Below are 22,705 nucleotides of genomic sequence, written 5' to 3' on the forward strand. Positions count from 1 at the left end.
ACACAAACCACAAAAACCGATTGTACACAACTTTTCCAACCGATCACTAAGATATTCATCACGTGTCTCCATGGAGAAAGAGTGTTCAAATACCTTCATTCACTTTTTCCTCAATGGCCCAAAAGTTTTAATACTTTCATTCGAAATGATAATCAACTTCTTTGCAGAGGGAATTTGCAAAATTCCTTAATTAATCAATAATCTTCATAATAAATTCGTGATTTCTGCCAAAGGTATCCATATCTAAAAAATTTTCCTTTTCACTTCCAATACCATTTTGTCTATTTCTCAAATATATATTTATGCACAGTATCTCTAAAATTCCAACCTAAAAGATCTTTTTACATCATAACGATGAGGTGGCAAATTAAGAGTCATTTGGAATAGTTTGGTTGAGTGAAAGAGAGCCACAAAAAAAAAGTAACGTGAAATTGTTTGAGAAAAGAATGAAAAGAGAAAGGCATGTCAATATTATTCTATTGCCGATTTAATTTGCTATTGAACATCAAAGAGTCAATACATAATTGCATAAAATTGAAAAAAAAAAAAGTTCCATCATGTTGGAAGACACTCTTCAGGACTGCAAAATGTTAATTTCATTTCCGCATTTTCGCCACATCAATTTATACACTGTACTTTTTCAATGAAATTGATGGAACAGATGCAGAGAGGATTATCAATCACTATATAAATTGTGCTCTGAAGAGTAGAATTAGCCAACATGAAAGACCACAATATATTTATATACAATAATTTACACAAATTCAACATCAAATGTCCATCCAATTGAGACACTCTATATATATAATATAATCTATATCAATAGTCAATATATTAATTTTCCATGTTCCCTCTTTTCAACTGCCATACCACAATTTCAATTGATAATTACAATAATATAGAAGGATCTTGTGAGGCCTTTCTATTTAAAGAATTCTTTCCATATGATTTCACAATACTGTCGCAACATTGCCAATTGAACATGGAATTAATTGTGAACAAAAAGAGAAAATAATACATATATTAGCAACAGGAGAGAGAAAATTCAACATCTTGTTGCGTTGTTAAGAAATTGATTGATTTCATTTATCATTTTAAACATACATAGAATTGCTCGACATAATTTATGTGTCCACTCACAAAGATTGCTCGAGATGCTTTAAAAATGTGCACGTCGAAATTGAATTCATTAATTTTCATCCTCTTTATCTCAATAACTAACATATACTTTAAGGCTGAAATATATTTTAATAGTACCAACTCTGCAGAGTTATTGCACTTCATTGACTCTGACTAATTAATAGCAATTTTTAGCGACAAACTGTCTCTATAGACTAATTTCTATAAGGCTCTCTTGACTCTCTCTAAATTCAACCCTATATAAAATTGGCACTGTACAAGTAACCAATAGAAAGTAAAATTTAAGCAGTAAATTAAAAAAAAATTAAAAAAATGAAATTATCAGTCATGTAAGTATCAGCAAAGAGGATTTTCATAGAGAGATTTTCACATAACCTACAACTATCTTAAATGTTAATTGTAATTATAATAGACCAATTTTTGTAAATATCTGAGATTATTACTGACTAAAATTTAATATTTTACTGCTCATTAGTTTTTTGCCTATAAAATTTCACAATTATATGTATATGTAATTGGACTATTCAGACAGAAAGGAATTACTAACGAAACCTCACATATTTTTCAGCAATATATTTATAAAATCGATATATTCTTTTACATGCTCACGCTTCGGTAAAAGAAAAAAAAAAGAATGAAGGGTGAACTTTTGATATGAACACCACACGAGTTCATATTACAAATATTGTGAGTGAATAATGCCTAAAATTACACAATGAAAGGCCACTTCAATATGCCATCATTACACACCTTCCCTCTTTGGCAAAAAAAAAACCAGTAGGGGTGTTGAGTAGTGCTATTTAAGTAACGCTCAAACGAGAGGGTGCGAAGAAATTCATTCAAGTAACCCATTACGCGGTGATTTTACTTTATGTTATGCAAAAGTCAACGTACTCCAATAAATACAAAAACATGTTTAGTATTCCGTCGGAAATGAAAATAATAATTCTTTATTTTATTGGAATTTGTAACCCAATAATTTTGTTTTCTCTTTATTTTAATACAAGGCTAAAAATCAGATATAGGGGAAAGTAGGGTCAATTCACAATTTTAAATTAACAGTTTCAAATAAAACTTGATTCTAGCGTCCGAAGCTTTGCGACCTGATCGAACTCCCGAGAAGCTCTGTTTTAAATTGTTTTCACGATTTTTTTCTGGATTTATATGTATAAGGTTAATGTCGATTTAACCTTCTAACGAGTAAGACTGCCTCCAGGAGGTCTTCACAAAAATCACATTTACAGCGACAATAAAGGTTTTATTTATTTAAAAGTGCTATAGTGTCCTCGGTAATAGTCTTATAAACATCTCTTGAAAGTTTGAACTCATTTTGACTCTTCGTTTTGTTGCTATTCCCAGTTTTGTGTGACAGGTCAGAGAAAAAGCAACAAAAAATATTTTTGCAAAAAAACTCATTTCCAATTTCCATAAAAATACCGATTTAAAGTTATCTCACTGAAATAAATTTATTTTTTACTGAAAGATATGTCATTCTACTTTGTATATTTTATTTAAAAAATTTGAAAAAACTAAAAATGTGAATTTTAGAAGCAAAAAGAATTTCAAAAAATTTTTATGTTTTCTCACCTAGCGCCTAAACTAAAAAAGATAATGAAGAATGGATGGTTTTCTCGACTTTATTGGATCATAATTATCCTAGAAAACATTGTTTTAGAACTTTTTTCGCATATTAAAGAAAACACCGTTAGAGGGTTAAATTTGTCTATAAATAATCATAAGCCATCTTAAAGTTAAAAATTGTTCACGGAGATGGTATTTAAAAAAATCATTATCATTTCAATTAATTATTAAAAATATTGCCTAATTTTTATTATTTATTAAAATATTGCCTAATTTTGCAAATTTTTGAATATAAATAAATCTGAATTTTTGAACATAAAAAAGTTATAAATTGCTATATAAGTTTGTCCGTTTTACAATACACATGTACAACAGATAACATACAAATTTCAATTCAATACAATTTGAAAAGAAAGAAGTTATGAAGATTTCCCTATAGGGTAAGTTCACGTTAACATTGCGTGCTTTTTGAGATTCAAAAATTAACTTTTATAAAACCAGTTATAGAATTCAAATGATACAACTCTGAAGGAAATAATTTTAGTTGTGTATGTATTACTTTAGGAATGTAGAAGTTTTAATTTAATGCATACTTCTCAGGGATAGAATACCACGAGAAACAGCCCCACCTTTCCCTATTCTAAGTAGTTTTGCGTCAAAATTGCAGTGGGCTAACACCTTCATAATATGACCTTCTCAAGCTGATGCATATATCATCTTTTTGTCAATGCGCTATCCACTCTCTTTGAAATCCCTTCTGTTTCACGCCCAACTAATAGCATTATTGCACCCTTGTCGATTTTCTCACATATGCCTCAAAAATATAATACTACCTATAGGAAAATGGGGTGAAACCACATACAATTTCCCTCAAAGTAATATTTTTCAGCCCATGATCGTGTCCACTTTCAGTTCCATGAGAAAACCGTGTGCTAGGTGTAATGGTAAAACGTGCATTCGATATTATAGTCACGAAAGATAAGAAAATGTCTGGCAGTTTTTTCTTTTGGACAATGTGAAATATTAGTGAATCCATGAAAGTGAACTTTTAAAGTGAAAATGATTTATATTGCTTATACAATTTTTGAAATTTACTGCAACAACAGTGGCTCATATATGAGGAAAAATAACAATACCGGCAGCTTTATATTTGCCAAAGTTAATTGAGAGAATAGAAAGCACAAAATATCTTCTTCACTTTTTTTCTACATGCCATTAATAACATGTGCATCTTCTCTATTATTCCACTCACACTTTATATATCACAGCATATTTTTTTTTCAACTTTTACCCATGAATCACGATTCTTGCCTTTCTCAAGTCTCTTGAGAATTTACTCCTTGGGATCATATGAATAATATTAAATTCTTTAAAATAAATATGTGAAAAAATGCGGTAATTATCTTAAAATTTCAATTGGATGTAAAATAAAAAAAAACTTCCCACAATTTGACCACTCAAGTCACATAAGTATATAAATATAAATATTTCAAGATCATCCCATACCCTTAGTTCAATATAACGTGAAATTGTTTGCTATTTCAATCAAACTTGTTTATATTATAATATATTTTTATTGTCTTCATCAGAGAAGCTAATCAAACCCATCAAGTTATTTATACAACAAGAGGTGCATTACTGGAGAGTAACTTTTCTCTTAATACCACTAACCGTCTTGTCAATTAAAATAATCCAATGGAAGGTAAATTATTCAGTCTAATAGACTCTTTTGACGGTATTTTCATTATTTTCCATTCGATCTCTTTTTCTCTTTGGTCTCCACTCCATCTCGCATTGTATAAATGCAATCAACGACAAACATCAACTGTACATAAAACAATTTATTTACATTTAATGCACCGCGATCAAAAGGGAGAAAAAAGAGAATAGTTAACTATGGGAATGAAATGTCCTAAATGGAAATTCATATAACAATATTAGGGAAAATTAATGATAAATTTAAGATAAAAAGATATTTCAGACACGATCATTTTACCACACTCTTAACATTTTAGAGCATTTCATGTACCATTTGATGGATTGTCTTTTGATTGAGAGTAAAATATGAGAAAGCTTTCATATGTCTTGAAAATGGATGAAGGAAGACAAATTAGAGATTTAGTGGAGAGATTTTAACGTAGTTTAAATATATCTAAAAACCACACCGTGTAAAAGTGTTTTATTTAAATTTACAACTTTTTATTTATTTATTTTTTAGATCCAAAGTATACCACCACATAGGTTAACCAAGGTGTCTATATGTGATTTTATAACAAATATACAATAACAAACAATAAAAAAGAATTAAAAAAAACAAGGATTTGGTAGTGTTGTTATAAATTCAAATTAAAAAAAACTATTCATTCTAATTAGGGGAAAGTGCCCATGCTTCGTATAATCCCAAGTTTTGTAATGACTAAATTTTTCCTATATTTCTCAATAAATGTTACTCATCGCACCCATATACATATTAAATACTAGGGGAAAGCGCCCAGGTTTTAAAATATATCTCATAATCACATTCATTTCGATACATAGAAAAAAATTAGTCATTATATTACGAAGCTTGGGGTAGTACGAAGCATGGGGACTTTCCCATTTCTTTCTGTAAATTTTTAAAAATGCTTGCGAGTTGCCTATAATCGTAATTAAACTTATTAAAACCCTTGGGCCACTCCTAATTCTGAACAAATGAAAACCTAAAATACAATGAAGAACAAGCTAATGCATAGGAATATGTTCTTTGATTCATTTTAAAATAAGTACGTAGATTACTAAACTTAAAACCTTTGAAGTTTTCCAGGTTACATTTTAATAGACCTTCAGTCAAATTACATATTCTGTAGAACGTATGGCCTATTCGACACATGTCAACCCAGTCGACGGCCATGACCCACCAATCTTAATCCTTTATTATTTTGACACGCCCACCCCTACCATCCCGTATGGGTGCTGAAAAGTTGCTTTGGGGCTTTTATTGTTAGATAAATGTCCTCAGTTATCAGTGAGTGAGCATCAGTCGCCGTGGACGGTTCACTCTCATGAAGTGAAAAATGGGTGGCACCTTCAGTTCTCCAATTTCCTTCTGAGTGTTTGTAATTTTATTTAAGTGAGCCCCATCTAGGCTTACAATTCATTCTGTTAGTTTCTGGAATGATCACACAGGTGCATCCACCTTATGATATGAATGCATACAGAATGAAAATAATGCTCAAGCCGAAATCGTTATTTATTTTGAAGGGAATACTTAATTGGACTATTTTTTTCACTTTTGCAGATGAGCATATTTCACTGTAGTTTATATCTAACTATATGTAAAATAGGAAGTGCCCATAAACAATAAAATGGAAATTTTATCCAGTTTATACCATCTATTCTCATTTGTGACCATAAATTTAAAATTTGAGTATACGTCTATTATTTCACACACTTTCTTTATTTCCAAGCAAATTCTAATAATTCAATCCTCACTCCATAAATTTTCACAAAATTAGCTTTTATTCTACCGACCACGAAAAAATATCCAAATTTTCAATCAGATAAAAAAGAAAGGAAATTTACTATTTTATTCCCTTTTAGCTATTCACCTCGTTTTGCCATCAGATTTACAAACGCATAGCACAAAATTGCTCACCAGTAGCTCTATGCTGTGATATTCACGCAATAAAATACCATAATCCCTAATGGATTTATGATTTAAGACATTTTGCACTTAAGCTCTTTTTCTTCAATTTTTTTGTTTTGTAAAATTAAGCATTTTAGACAAAATTACGATGTGCTTTGTTATTGCAAAATTACCAGCAACAGACAAATCCACACAAGTTAATTGCAGAAAAATGAGTGCTTTAAATATGTTTTATAATCGTCTTTGGTTTTCTAATGTTTCTTCTAATTTAGAAGAGATTTTCAAAGTGTTTGACAAACACTCAGAAGAATATTCAATTCAGAACATATTGAAGAAAGCCGTCCAATCGATTTTAGGTCAATGACCATAATTGTTCTTCATATAATGCGATTGCATGTAGGGAAATTATCGTCATTTTCAATTTCCTCCACTGTTGGTTTTTTGTTGTATCAAACCTTCCCTAATCCAGGCACCAATTTCAATGTAGAATCAGCATTTCAGCCAATTCAACATATTTCGAACCACACACAGAGGAGGAAACACTATATGGTGAATCATTTGGCAGACAATCAACGTTTTCATGTTTGATATAAACTCTAGCGCTTTTAATCTTTTGGAGAGGCGAAACAGACATTTAAAACAAAGTTATCAATTTCTCTTTGCCTATCTCTCAATTTCAATTCACATCTTTATGTTCTTAATCATCGTCATCATCGTGTGGCGCAGAGATGAGGAAACAAGTGAGAGTGATCAAGTGATCTCAATTAAATTAAAAAGCCACAAGAGTCGATGATCTCTGAGATATAATCTCTTCTCCCTACTCTCATTATCACAAGAGGACTAATTGATGATAGAGGGAAATGCATTTAGCTATTTATAGAGAGAAAATTGTGCAGTCTTCTCTCAATAGACACTTGATTGTTCATTCGGGCATTGATTTGCGATATATAAACTTAGTTCAAGAGTAGACGAGAATATATTGAGTGAATGCACAAGAATACTTCCTCAATTCTTTCTATACAAGAGCAAAGAAGGGGTTAAGAATGTCAATATATATATATATATATATACTTGAGACGCTTGAGACATTGATCTTGTTCTCTTATGGAACAATTTTTAACTGAAGTAGAACTCTTATAAAACTGGGAAAAACCTCTTAAGAAATTCCATTATTCCGCTAAAATGATACCAGTATCTCAAGAATTTTGCATAATTCACTCAAGAATCACCACAGACTGGAAATTACTTAAAAAAAAATCAACAAAAACAACATTCACCCATTACTCCTTTGAACAAAAAGATAAAACGTCAGAAAACTAACCATTATGACTAAGAAAATGTAGTTAAATATCCATTATAAATATAATATTAATCTGCAGGGTAAGTCAAAAATTCCCATACAAAATTTAACTCTTCAAAACATTAACTAATTTGCATTCGTGGGTCAATGCTTGGATATCCTAAAGACTAATTTCTAAGCAATTTTAAAAGATATAAAAACTTTTTTTTTAAGAATTCCCAAAACCAAGTATCATACATGGGAAGACATTCAGGCTTCGCACACACTCTGGCTTTGAACACTTCACATTTTTCCCGTATTCCTTTAACGAATCTGACCTATTTTTTCATAAAATGTCTGACATAAGACTAGCTATTAAAATATATTTTCATGGATAGGGGGAGGTGGGGCTACATTGAGCTGTGGGGCTACGTTGTTATACGATTTTTTCGTATATTTCAAGAGGATACTGGGTTTACACATGATGTAATTTAGATACACAAATTAATTGTGGATCTAAATAAAATAATTGTATAAGGACCAGCTTCATTTAGTAATAGGCGGAAAAGTCGTATAACAATCTAGCCTCACAGCTCAAAGTAGCTCCACCCCCCCCCCTAGGTTCAAGTTCATTAAGAAAATATGGGAAAAGGAAATCAAATTATCATTTCGCGAAAAAATTAAATGAAATCCCAAAATGTGTTTGAATCTTTTCCAAAAAAAAGGAAGATAAGACCTATGGATTAGCTAAGAAACAGCTTATGGCCTAGACAAATTCATGCCCATGTTTGACAGTTTTTCCTACAAATGAATAGGCAATAATTAGCTTCAATATGGACATAAATTTCTCTAGTTTGTAGAGTAGAATACCATTAGCGTAATTATAACAGAAATGATAATTTAAGTACATTTCCCTAAATTTTCCACTAAGACTGGAGGCACAGTCTGGGGGAGCACACTGGGCACATACTGGGGAAGACTGGGGTACATGTAAACATTTTCGATAGATGCGAATTTGAGGCGATTTTCCAAGGACACTGTGATTTTTTGGAAAATCTTTCTTAGCTCATATTTTTACCCTTGGATATAGGCAATACATCGAGGGTAATGCGGATACTTGAAAACAATTGAGCTTTCCATAAAAATAAAATTTGTGTCACGGTGCATTTTTCTCTTTTTGCAAAATACTTGGAGTAGAAATTAACACTTTCTGGGGAGGATATAAACACCCTTTTTTCCACCCTTAAAATTAACTTTCCACCACTTTCGATTATTTTAATTACTTAAGAGATATATGAAGACTGTTTATTTTTCAAAAAATCACTACACTTTTTACAAAGAATAATTAAAATAGCAAAAAAAACTAAAAGAATGCAAATCAAAGACATTTTTTCAATGGATTTTCCCCATATTTTGACATCATGTGACTACTTATTGAAAACAGCGCCACCAATATTTTTCGTAGGCAATGAATTCGACATTTCGCATGAAGGTCAATTTGCCGCTCTTTTACCTAATCATTTTGTGAAATTCAAATTGCCTGTTTACATCTACCCCAAATACTGTTTTCCGACCAATTATTAATTCTTTTAAAATAATGAGAATCTCAATTTCTCTAGTAAATGCATTAATATAATCCTAAAAGATGTAGGAAAGAACTGGTGTTGCTACATTTCGCTTATTTTACACAGTTTTTAATTTCCAGGTGGAAATCCAAATGACCAAAATAATCGAAATATCAACATTTTCGGGAAAAATGATTTTTATTTTTAAAGTATTAGGGGAAAGTGCTCATGCTTGATACGATCCAAGCTTAGTAATAACCATTTATTTTCTATGTTAATCAATAGTTATGTCTCATAGCAATATATTTTAATAGCTGATCCTAAGCCTCACATTTACTAAAAAAATTAGGATTCTAGCTCTTTTTTCCTAGTTTCAGGAAGCAAAAATCAAAAATAGGTCCAAAACTGTAATTTCAATACATGATATTTTATAAGTTTTTCTTAATTAATGTCGCTGTTCAGGAAAAATACTATCATAGGCACAAGAGGGTTCATCAGTATTAATATTTATGTAAAAATATTTTTACTTAGGAACACTGTTTTTGTAGATGGTGACAAATTAATAAATTCTACCTGTGTCCATCCTATATTCTAAGAAGGGTACATGAATGATAATTTAATTGTGGCAACTCTATCTTTAGATGTGATTCTTTCATAATTACACCAATTGTAATCCTCCAATTTTATCGAAAATTGGCATAGCCTTTAACACTGTTGCCTGAATTTTAAGGTTGCAGAGTGACATTTTTCTGGACTCAAAGGAAAAAAGTGGTTTTCGCTAGTGCCCTATAATGTCATAAAAAACACGGCTTAGAAAAATTACATAAAAGTTATTTTAAAACTAAAAACCAGTCGTACAAACGATTTAAGCAGATAGATTAGAGTTCCGTCTAAATATTGATGTGCATTTTTCTGTATCGGGTGAAATTTTTACAGTAAAAATGGACCTTCGAATAGTCGAATCAATTATTATACAGGAAGGCTCCGGACCCAACTTGTATAAAAATCGCTACTGAATTTCCATTTTCTTCTTGAGGAAAATCTAAGGATTTCCAGGAACTATTTGAGGCGGGATTACGAACCTAATAAGTCAGACATTTTTTTGTCATACTGGAAGAATCGCTTCGGTTTGTATGTTAATTAGAAAAAAATCACAAACCTTGGACATCATTTTACAGTATCAAGCATGGTCACTTTCCCCTATGATTATATTGACCAATTCATCTGTGGACATACATCCCCATGGTATCTATGAATGCTTATGGGTTTTATCCTCTGGAGTCTTAAAATTAATTAAAAAAAATCACAGTGTTTACAACTACCCCAGTTTACTACTGCCCCAGTTCCCCCTAAGCTTAAGCTGTAGCTGTAGGTCTATCGACACCCTTAGCTATGTAAAAGATTGGTCAATAAAATATGTTACGTAGAATTTTTCAATTCTGTTGTTTCAGAAGATATTAATCTAAACACTTGTCTGAAAATTTTCTATTCACCCTGCATCTGTGTATTGTTCCAATTTTACAAACTTGGTAATACATGTAGGAAAATAATAAAAGTAGTATATCAAAATTATGTGTAAATAATCGACAAAGAAGGAAACTTGATTCTCTTTTCAATAATTACTGGAGCAAAATACAAAAACTATCATAATGATACATGGGGTAAATAGTAATTTTACTCATGACTTCAAATGGCATTGCTATGAGTGTTATTGCAAATATGTATAAATTGCCGGACACTCTGTGAATTTGCACAGTACTTACGCAAAAAAAGGCAGACGATGAAAAAAAAATTCAATAAGAAATTAAAACTTAAAATGTTATTGCAGAGCAACTTCTTTTTCTGCTTCTCCACATCAATTGATCATGTGTGACGAATGTTACATATAAATTCCATATGAATGACTTTGTATAACAATTTTTCATGATCATGATCACAGACCGTCGCATTGGGACTTGGGAGATAAAACCTCAAGTCATTCTTTTGTGTCTTGTATACATGCATTTTTTCGCTCTAAACATAAGGATGTGACTGTATTTTCCTTCTTCAGTGACATGAAAAAAAAAACAAAAAAGTGCGAGAGTGAGAAATCAGAGGAAAAATCCATACTCTATAAGGCCAATCAACCAAAACGAAATTGATGTAATAAATTGTTCCAGATTATAGACAAAGAATAAGAACTCTGATTTTAAGTCTTCCTCTCTCGTCAAATGTAATAAAAATAATAGAACATAAACATCCTCAATTATCTTTTCTATCCTCTCCTGTTTTTTTTTTCTCTTTTGCTCATATTCATCGATATTATTTTTCTGAAGAATAAATAAACATTAGACAATTTCAGAGAATGAAAAATACAAGAGACCAAGCCCTTGACTTTGCTGGAGATTTCTCGATCACACACGACAGCGTGTGAGATACAACTCAAGAAGATCGCAGTACAGAAGAGAAAAAAAAGAACAATAATTTGTGACACACTTATTTCAAGTAGTGAAACATAAAATTACAGAGAATATTGCATTATAATCTTTCGTAAATTGCACGTTTTCCCCTCCAATCGATACAATCGATAAATGCGTGGAAAAATACACAAAATATTTTATTACACAAACACCGCCAGCAAAACAAGGAAAGAAAGCTAGAATTATTGCAAATTTATAAGCATTATTGAATTTACACAAAATAGGTGCACCTAGGTGTATGGAGGAGAACAAGAAGAAAATAAGCTCTCTAATTTACATTAAGGTTTGGCCGTACACCAACAAAAACAACTCAGGTAATCCACGATCAACTCTCGATCTCATTTCTCGATCACACCAAAAAAGAAAAAGAGGTGAACATGCTGAACAAAAAATTTGGCAATATTTGCGTGGTATCGTGATATTTCAAGGCCGTTGATTTTTTTTAAAGTAACTATGATCTGTTGAATATTCCATTCTATATCGAAAATTATGCAATCATCGTAAAAACTAAAAACTCATTACACTCAGTCCCGGCATTAAGTCGTTCGGGATTATGCACCTGACGGAATTATGCACATACAATTATGCAAGTTTGCCTACCCTTGGGAGTCAATTTATGAACTCATTTTTTAAATACGCCTGAATGTATACTATTTTGCGACGCGGGACATTTGAAAACATTTTGCTACTTTTTCAGAATAAAACTTTAATTTCTTTTATTAAGGTAAATTTTTTAAATATTCTAACCGATTTATTGAAGAAATCTGGCCAAAGAGTACTATTTGTTAATGCATTTCTATTAAACAATTGAATCTTTTTGTTTGAACTACTTTTACTCAGCACAAAATTCGTTCTACGGCCGATTTATTCAAAAGAAAGCCCCTGCGGTTATGCAAATTTTCTCGATGCATAATGCCATTTCGCGCGTTTTTTTTTGGTCCCGAAAATGTGCATAATCCCGGGACTGAGTGTACTCTCTTCTAAACGGTATCCTGAAGGTGTTGCGAAAATACTATCATATTCATCATATTTATAGCCTTCCTACAAAATTTTTATTAGTAAAATCCTTTCCTTTTTATACTTGTTTTACGAAATGTTCTTAGATGATAAAAAAGTGTAAAAAAAAATCTGTTTATAAAATTTTAACATTTTAAAAGAATTTTCATGTAATTTTCTTCTAAATGTAGAGGAAAACTTACAGGCTTCGCACACAATCTGACTGAACACTTCATATTTTCCAATATTCCTTTAATGAATCTGACCTATCTAAATCTATGGTATTATATTGTAATAGATTGTCTTAAGACACATTTCCAGAAAAAATTATGTCAGATTCATTAAAAGAATTTGTGAAAAATATGAAGTGTTTGAAGCCAGAAAGCCTTCCACTATTACCTTAACCCTTTAACGACGAGACAGTTTTCGCGGACCGAAAATCACCAATAAAAATGAAACCGATAAACAAAATCAGTGAAAGGTTTTACATCTAGCTTTAGAAAATCCAACAGAGTCTAATTCGGTGTATTTTTTACCTTTATGAGCCATAGGAACAAAAATAGCCCAAAAATTTAAGTAATTTTTCTGACAATACCAATGAATGATAATTTTCACTTTCATGAAAAATATTATGTTCGATTATTGTAATTTCTTTTTACAAAACGGTTTTGGATAAAAAAATTGGAAACATAAAAAAATAATTAAAATTAATTTTCATTATGAGAATTTAAAAATCCGTCATTTTTTAACTTAACAAATTACTATATAGCAAATAGCTTTAGACTTGCAAAAAATATACTAGATTCCTTCAACCTTCTACTTTGCAATTACGTACAAACATAAGAAAAAAAATAACTTTAGGTAGTCAGGAAAAATTATTTTCTTTATGGGACACCGGTGTTCCAATCGTCCTTAAGGGGTTAATCACATCAGTCAGAAACGCCAGAAAAATGTCTTTCAATTTAAAACTTTAACTGTGTTTTATAGGAAACAGTACAATTATTTACTGCTCGAACTCTACGGAGAGAGCAGTATAATCCTTCGATTTTTTCGCACCCCCGAAATTTCCACCTTCCAACCCCCATTTTTCTTTACAAATCTTCACGTTACAGACGATTTCTGAGAAATGTCGTCACGCTGTTTGTCCGTCTGTTTGTTTGTCCGTCCGTCTGTCATCAGCTCTAGAAGCCAAACAGTTAGAGATAGAGACTTGTGACCTTCGGGGGATCCCCCCATAAGTCGACCCAAGGATCGTTAACATGCCCCTCGTTTCCCCCCCACCCCTCCCCTTCCCCTCCAAAATAATGTTTTTTTGGGATTGCTCGAAAACGTGTAGTGCGATTTTTTTCATTTCTGGATATGTTTTAGAGATTATCCAGGCGAACATTTCGTCCATATACGAAAATACCATTGAATCATTCCTAATAACGGTTTTTCAAGGTCGAAGGTTAAAAAGACACTAGAGTGCGCATTTATCAAGCAAATGGGGTCATTTTTGGGGTTGTTGGAAAGGTCTTGGAATTTCCGACAAAACTAATCCGGTTCCAATCGGTTTTGAATCTTTAATGAACCGGTTCATAACCGATAACTAATTTTTATCTGAATATCAATACTCTTACTTTTACAGCTACTTTGGGGGATCTTTTGAGAGATTTATGAATCGGTTGAGAACCGGTAAACGGCAAATGATGCGAAAGTACTTTTGCGGTATAGCATCTAAGTTACGAGTTCGAACATTTCGCAAAAACCTGGAACGCTTTGCCACCCCTTTTTTTGTTATGTTCTAGAATTTACTATATCATGTTTACAAAACAAATGTTATTGTGTATAGTCCCTTGGAATATTTTACTCGAGACGTATTCTTAATTTCCTAAAATATTGCAATAGCTACAAAAAAAATCTAAAATTATTGTACATATCTTGATCTTCAACTGTAGCTATTCTAACTGAAAATCTCTCTAAATACTTTGGTATTTGTTATTTATGTGCCCTTTCCTGTTGGTAATACAATAAAGAAGAATTCTTCTAAGAATGACCAAGAAAATCAACACTCAGCAGTCAAAGTGAAAGGTGAGAGCCCTATAATAATGTTTTACCATCAGATAAGCAGGAATAGAAGATTATTTATACAACATGGTGATAAGAGGTGAAATCCATAAGAAATTGAATCAAGGTTTCTTATTTCACAAATCCACTCGTGGTAAATAACGAGGTGCAAGAATATGAATTTTGAATTTTATTGAGGCGTTCGCTGAATCTTAATAAATCCACAATCCAAGTAATTCAATAACCATGGCGCTTGTTAAATATTTAAGAATCACTTTTTCTCTCATTTCAATATTCCACTCAACAAATGTAATTTCTGTGTCTGTGTATTCAGTTGTGCCTGAAAAAGTATCATTATGATTGTGAATCATCGCCTCGACATTTATTTAAATGACTAAACCAAAACTGGATTGTGAATTGCGAAAAATCACTCTGCAAAAATGGTAACAATTCAATTTTGCATTAACACTTTATTGAGTATGCAATTGAGTATGTGAATAAGGAGAAGAATTCTTAAAGAACACCTCTAACTACAATGTGTTGCAGGTTTAAGTAAAGTCTCAAAAAAAAAAGACCAACTGGAGACACCATAAAATATAAAGCACTCATAAATAGGATTACAGAACCGCGACAGAATAATCAAGCAATCAATCGAGATTTGAGTTTTCACTGACAAAATAAACCATCTGAAGGAATAAATATTTAAATAAATTTATCGTGATAGACATATTTTCCATCACCTTATTTGTCTATCTAACACTTCCATCCACCATCCCTCCTCTCTCTCTCTCTCTTATTCTTATTTATTGTTTCAGGAAACATCAATTTCACCCGCCGCGAGATTCTTTCTGGAAAGAAAAGCCCTCCCATTTCTAATCCCTTTGTTTCCATACCACAGAGTGTCTCATATGATTCACATCTTATGCTCAATCAGATGGGAAAGAGAACCAGTTGAATTATAAATCATAAAAAAGGCTTGATGCTTTGAACTCCCAAGGTCCATACCTCAGGGAGAGAAAGAGGCAAAAGCCACGGTTGTTAACCATTTTCACAACAATATAATAATGAACGTGCAGAAGAGGACAAAAAGCACACCATCGTTTTTCTTCCTTCACAACGTGATTCAATGCATGATGACGGTTTTTGCATATACCCGAGAAACATCTTTCGAAATAAATTTCCAACACAGTGCAAAAATCTTCCTCTGGCGAACGCCTCTCCTTTTTACGATATGCCACCATTCAGTGTTTGATTTCACCTTAAGAAACGGAAATACCATCTTCAGCATCAACAAACAAAAGAATCAAACAACGCGCTATGGATTTCGAGAGTTGACCAAGAAAGGTATTTCTTAGAAGGAATTTCATAATATTCTTCAATTGATGCCAAATTGCATTCTACATCAAATTATAAATATTGTGTATCTACATATATCAAATGATTAATTTTCATATAAATGTGCTATTTAAGAATATTCCCTCGAGAGATTGTGAGCGGTCTATCTTGAAAAAAACCTTCAACAGTCGGCATATAGACAGCAAAAAACGAACGATAAATTTTTATATGCCATAAGATTATGTTAAAAAATAATAATATACCCAGCTTAAATACCGGAAACTTTGAATGATTAGAAAATTAAACAACAATAATGTGGTATATAACACTAAGAATTAAACTCTCACTACCCGGTCGACTCGGAGTTGTGCCTTTAAAATCTCTTACATTTACTAACTGATGAAAATATTTTTCTCTTAATTTAACTATTCAATTTAAGAACATAATAACTAACAAACTAACTCAAAAATAACGAGATTGTTTTCTTTTTCAGATTATTTAGAAACTTCATATTTAAGAACGAAATATTGTAATTAACTAAGTAAAAGCATTTAATCTGATATTGAACAGATGTTTTACTAATTTACACAAAGTACAAATCAATTACATGGTATACCGACACAGGGCCGACCGATACAATCCGGAAGATGCAATTATTTATACATAAAAATTTTATAGTTAAATTTTATTGCAGGAACTGCAGATAACACTAATAATATAATCCCACGATTTTGAGTTACAAAGATGAGAATAATTAGCCTATTTCTATTAGTCTATGAATTTCTTATCAGCTTATAAAACAAACAGTTAGAGATATGAACTCGGAGTGTCAGGAAATTATTCATTTAATAAAATTTACTTAAAGAAAATAAATTACCAATTTTGTAGCTTTAGTAAGATTGCAAGTAAAATATCTGAAACAATTAGTACAGCATTAAAAATTCCATGCTTAGGAATATAAGTCTAAAAGGCAATTTGGGCTTCACACAAGCGAGATTTTCCTGACAGAGAACAACACATTATTATTTCTCTTTCAACACAGAAGTGGATGTGTCAGTTACAAATCCAGATAATAGTTAGAGAACAAGTTAGATAATAGTAAAGTTACTAAACGCAATTCCTAAATCATTCAACACTAAAAAAAAATCTGACAACATAAAAGAACTTCAAATTCAAACATTCAATGCTTCAATCATAGAGTGATCACTTTACTACTTTACTTACTGCTGTATCTCTTGATTCCATTTACTATTTGAATACCAACATCCAGATGATAGAAAAGAAATGGAAAGATATAATAAAATTAATAATTTAACCATAATAAACAAACTAATAAAAAGAATTGAAGTAGCCTAGTGCCCAGAAGATGGCATGTTTTTGAATTTTCAGTGAATGTGAGTGAAATGTTAGATCTATTCATTTCGCTTATTCTCAACGCACAATAATTTTTGTTTTGTAAACATGTTTTTGACATTTCAATGAGAGCGAGTGAGATCTAGATCTAGTCATCTCTTTCACTCTCACATACAATTTTGAAAACATGTTTACAAACAAAAGTTATTGTGCGCTGGGCATTATGACCAGCGCACAATAACTTATATTTGTAAACATGTTTTCAAAATTTTCTCTGAGAGTAAGCGGAATGACTAGATCTAGATCTTATTCACACTCACAGAAATGTCAAAAACATGTTTACAAAACAAAAGTTATTGTGCGCTGGGCATAAGAAATAAATATTAAGTGTAATGCCCAACGCACAATAACTTTTGTTTTGAAAACATGTTTTTGACAATTCAATGAGAGTGAATGAAACCGAGATCTATTTATCTCGCTCTCTCATAGTAAATTTTGAAAACATGTTTACAAATAAAAATTATTGTGTGCTGGGCTTAAGGCTGCAGTGGATTTGACAATATATTTTGGTAAAATATGGTGGGTTATATCATATTTCTAAAGTTATTAATAAAAATAATAATCACAATGTTTTTTACACTTAAAATTTGTGAAATAAATTATTGCCAAAGAGAAAAATACAGTAAATAGTTTAAAGTCCTGCGATTTTCTGATCACCTATATGATTTTATAAATTTATATACTCTCAAGACAATGATACTCAGTAAATTCCACAAAAAAACCCTTAATGATAAAATCTCGATAAGGGAAAAGTACCCTGGATCGGAATGTTAAGAGACATACTCGATATTTAGTTGAAAATATAAGCCTCAAAATACTATTTGGTATTTTTGTGTATGCTAATCGGTATATTAGTGATCCATTTAACTATATCTATCCGTTTGAACTTTAAAATTTTGCAATAAATTAATAAAAAATAGATGTAATTGCTACTGTGTACTCTGTACCTCGGATCGTCACGAATTTAATCAGGTGACTCACGGAAAATTGGTTTTATAAATTAAATCTACACTAATACACTGTATTCTTGTAAGAATTAAATGTTAAAAAGTATCTAATAATTTTTAAAAGTTCATTTTAATTGGTGCAATAATATGACAATAACTTGACGATCCGAGGAACACTGCCGATCGCTGGTGCTCTTCCCTTATAACTAAGAAAAACCATGACAAATTTTAAAATATATTTGCTTTAATGAACAAACTTAACCAAACGCGAAAACTCCGGTCGAAAAAAAAAAAACAAGTGAGTGAAAGTCTGATATGGAAAATAGGAACAATCTTGACACTTAACCCTTTAAGGACGATTGGAACACCGGTGTCCCATAAAGAAAATAATTTTTCCTGACTACCCAAAGTTATTTTTTTCCTATGTCTGTACATACATAATAAATTGTAAAGTATAAGGTTGAAGGTATCTAGAATATTTTTCGCAAGTCTCTAGCTATTCGCTATGTAGTAAATATTTATGCTCAAAAATGGCGAATTTTTAAATTCTCAAATTCCCAATTTATTTTATTTATTTTTTATACTTCCAATTTTGTTTTAAGCAAAACCCTTTTGGCAATAAAAACTACAATACTCATACGTAATATTTTTCATTAAAGCGAGAAATATTATTCATTGGTATTGTCAGAAAAATTGCTTAAATTTTTGGGCTATTTTTGTCCCTATCTTCATAGAAGCACAAAATACTCCGAACCAGACTCTGTTGGTCATTCCAAGATTAGATGTAAGACTTATCATTGATTATGTTTCTCAGTTTAATTTTTATTGTTGATTTTCAATCAACAATAAAAATCAAATGATTTTTGACTTAATTTCGAGTTAATTGTAGACTAAAATTTAAAATATTTTTAAAATTTGAAATTTAAAGATACCCATGTAAAGGTAGATGTTTGGATTTTTCCGTATAGTGTTTGACTGTTGTCATCCGGATGTTAAACACCTGAGTATGTTCTGTATACTGAACAAATTGATAATTTACTGATCGAAAATTTCCTACAAATGATTTGTAAATTTAAAAAAATACTCCAATGTGGGGTTTCTTTTTTTTTTGATACTTTTTTACTTGAGGAAAATGGACTTAGACTTGAACAATCTTCCTGCTTACATTAGGTTAAAGTAGTATTTTGAAGCATTTCTTAAAATCTCTAAATATTATGAGAAATTCGCGTCAAAATTTAGTGAAAAAAATCGCCATCATTAATTCAAAGATAATTTGAAGGCAATTGACTTCATTGCTAAATTTTGACGAAGTTATTTTTTTAATTAGTAGAAGACCTTTATTTTGTTTCAATTTCTGCTTCTTAATTTTGCTTTTCTTACATAAAAAAAATATTTCACAGATTTATAATAAAATCGTTAATTTATACTGCAAAATAGGCAATTTTAAGACTTTTCGAACGGTATGACTTTTTCCACGATAATTTAATTCAATTGAAAGTACAATGTGAGAAATTAATAGACGAAAATTATCTAGAATAATCGTCATTATTTTTTAAAATAATGTATGTATCGTTACTATCCATTTTTTTTACTTTTTAATTTATTTCTTTATAGTTCCGGAACACCTTTTGGTTCAAGAAAATTTCATGAAATCCAAATTCACGTTCTCTTCTTTCGCACACGTTTTGCATTATATCTATCTCATTTTTTCGCACTTCAAATTCGATCGAGCTAAATTGAATTTATTGTGATGTTTAAAAGAAGAAGAAGAGTGCGAAAGAATGAGATGGACATATGAAAAAGAAAGGGATTCCAATTTCGACTTCATGAAATTTTCCTGATCTAAAAGGTGTGCCAGAGCCATTAAGTTTTTCTAATGCGTAAAAATTAAAGGACAAATTTCGATTAATCAGCATCCTAAATTAGAATTTATTCAGTAAGCCCATGTAATTATTAGTATTAAATAAGTTAAGCCACATAAATAAACCCTATTTCTATGAAGCCCTGTTATTAAAAGATCGCAGAAATGGCCCATTACTGAAATACTATCTGTAGGTGATTCAACACCGATCTAGAATATTCCACCTGATCAGATGGGCTAAAATACTGAGTCAGCTGAAGAATATGAACTTTGAAAGTGTAATGCGTATCACTTTGATTTGTTGCGCCATCAAAATGATAAGATGCACTGGTGAGAGTCACCATGAGCTCTTTCCCTCTTTTCTCTGATAAGGAATTGGAAACAGTGCCTAGCCTGGTAGAAAAATCATCAATAGAATTCCATCAAAGTGATCAAATACACTTGGCTATTCCTATAAAAAGGCATCAAATGTCGGTGACCGCTTGCCACTCGATGGAATTCTCGTGAGAATCCCCCACATTCCATATCGAGTCACAAAGAGAAGGAAAGAAAAAAATCACTGGAATTCTATTAAATGCATTTCCATAATCAAGGTCTAAGAGAGTTGATTTTTTTTATACCATCGTCTTGTACGCGGCTATTCAGAGTTTTTTATTGAACGGCGTGATACGAAAAATTTGTTTTGCAGGTTCTACGGTTTTTTTCTAGTTAGAATGTGAAAGCCAGCGTATCTAACATGATTTCATCCTGAAAGTTTTTAAGCTTATCTGGACTTTCTTTAAAAAAAAAAAAATTACAGAATTATTTTGAGTTAGTTATCAGGCCGCAATTGCTCTGAATAAATCTGTAGTTGGAAGTCGAGACAATTCAAGTTGGAGTGATCGGAATATGTTTGAGAAAAATAGAGACTCCCCCGCAATTTGCAGCCCACTCTTGGAGGAGCGCAATGGGAGAGGAAATTGAGATTCAATTGTGTTCAATACATGTGCTGGAGCCCAGGAAGGCTACTCCCCACGATTTTTACTGAGAAAAAAGCCTTAGCAATAGAACTTCTTGGCAAAGATTGCCAACCAGAAGAATTTCTTGCAAAAGCCAATAAAAACCTTGCATTGGTATTTTTTTTTTGTGTTGGAAGCTAAGTGAGAATTTGAAGCCTCTTTCTAGCCTTTCTATTTGTTTTGCAATTACTTGGCGCGTTCAGTGGCTTCCTAATGGCACCTATTGAGGTCCCCCCTTTCTCATCATTCCTCGCCAATTCCCTCAAATATTATCCGTCTCTCCGGGAAGTTTTGCTGAATATTCAATTAAATTCTGATTCAATGTGTTAAGTGGTTGTGCGCCACTTTTCTCAGACTCTTGGTTGTTTTAACCCAAATCCCCGGGCGTTCTTCTCATCATCATCAATTTAGTTTGGTGATCGCGCACTCAATGAGGGGCCCACTTCTGGCAGCATTCCAGGCGCGATTGGCCAGAGTCCGAGGCATCTTTTCCATGCAAATGAGACTCTCAGACGACATCGGGTAAATCTTAGAGCTAACGGTAACGAAATATCTGAGATGTGGCCACCAGAAGTTGAGCGTAATCAAGTTCTTGCAGGAAGATGAACACCCGGACAGATCACCAATACACCAAAAAATACCCCTCCAATGGACCAAGCCATCGCTTATCAGTGGAATTTACTCAATAAATCCCTCCCCGTTAGATCTTTCAATATGCCCCACATATCAAGATATTTCCAATCAACGAGATACCCCAAAAAATTTCTCGAAATGTACCCCCAAAGAGCCCCAAAATCAAAACTATGCATCTAGCAGTTGGTTTAAACAAAAAAAAAAGTCGCAATTCAAACAAAAAAATATGCACTTACTTGTTGGAATTCTTGGCGTTTTCAGAGAATCCGATCTGGAAATTGGTTGAAGTCATGTCTAACACCAGTTTCACAACACTTGCAGTTAATTCTCGATTGAATTTGGGGTGTGAATTGGTCACAAGATTAGGAAAAACTCGCCACAGAATTTGTCGTTAGGAAGTTAAAAGCGTGAATGAAAAACGGGCAACGCACACTGAAAATGACAACCGTGTGACATTCACAGAACCAGAATGATACCCGGTCGGACTAATATCAGCATATATAACGAGTATTGAGTACTAACCAATAATCATTACAAAAACCATACTGCTACTAATAAAATTACAGCATAAGCATACAGTAAATAACGCATCTCTTTTATAAATTTTAATAATTAAGTTCATACGATCGGCTTAAAACTTTAAAGCGAAGAAGAAGAAAAATTAAGTGAATATTTAAATAAACTAAAGTACCCTCATGTCGGACGGTTCCTCTACCCGGCCCGTAGAATTATTTGACCAATTTTTTAATGTATTATTGTTAATTTCTATGACATTTTCACTCATTTGCTTAAAATAATATAATAGAGACCCTACAAAAGTTAGACCG

At 31.8% G+C, this 22,705-nt stretch overlaps 1 protein-coding gene across 11 annotated transcripts in view; it reads right to left on the reverse strand.

Moving 5' to 3' along the window:
- Positions 1–22,350, reverse strand: part of LOC129808561 (microtubule-associated protein Jupiter) — an 86,458-nt gene extending 64,108 nt beyond the window's left edge. For 4 of the 11 annotated variants that reach the window (XM_055858361.1, XM_055858398.1, XM_055858426.1 and 1 more), the window contains exons 1-2: positions 22,115–22,349; positions 17,251–17,274 (exon numbers count right to left, since the gene is read on the reverse strand). In XM_055858361.1, coding sequence (XP_055714336.1) covers positions 17,251–17,274; positions 22,115–22,170 — 80 coding nt within the window. In that variant the 5' untranslated portion in view covers positions 22,171–22,349. Of the gene's footprint in view, positions 1–17,250; positions 17,275–22,114 lie in introns of all 11 variants that reach the window. The other 7 variants (XM_055858355.1, XM_055858341.1, XM_055858389.1 and 4 more) reach the window with 5 other exon arrangements.
- Between the last annotated feature and the right edge of the window lie 355 nt (positions 22,351–22,705).

Source organism: Phlebotomus papatasi, chromosome 1 (assembly GCF_024763615.1).
Source record: "Phlebotomus papatasi isolate M1 chromosome 1, Ppap_2.1, whole genome shotgun sequence".
In the NCBI taxonomy this organism is placed as follows: domain Eukaryota; kingdom Metazoa; phylum Arthropoda; class Insecta; order Diptera; family Psychodidae; genus Phlebotomus; species Phlebotomus papatasi.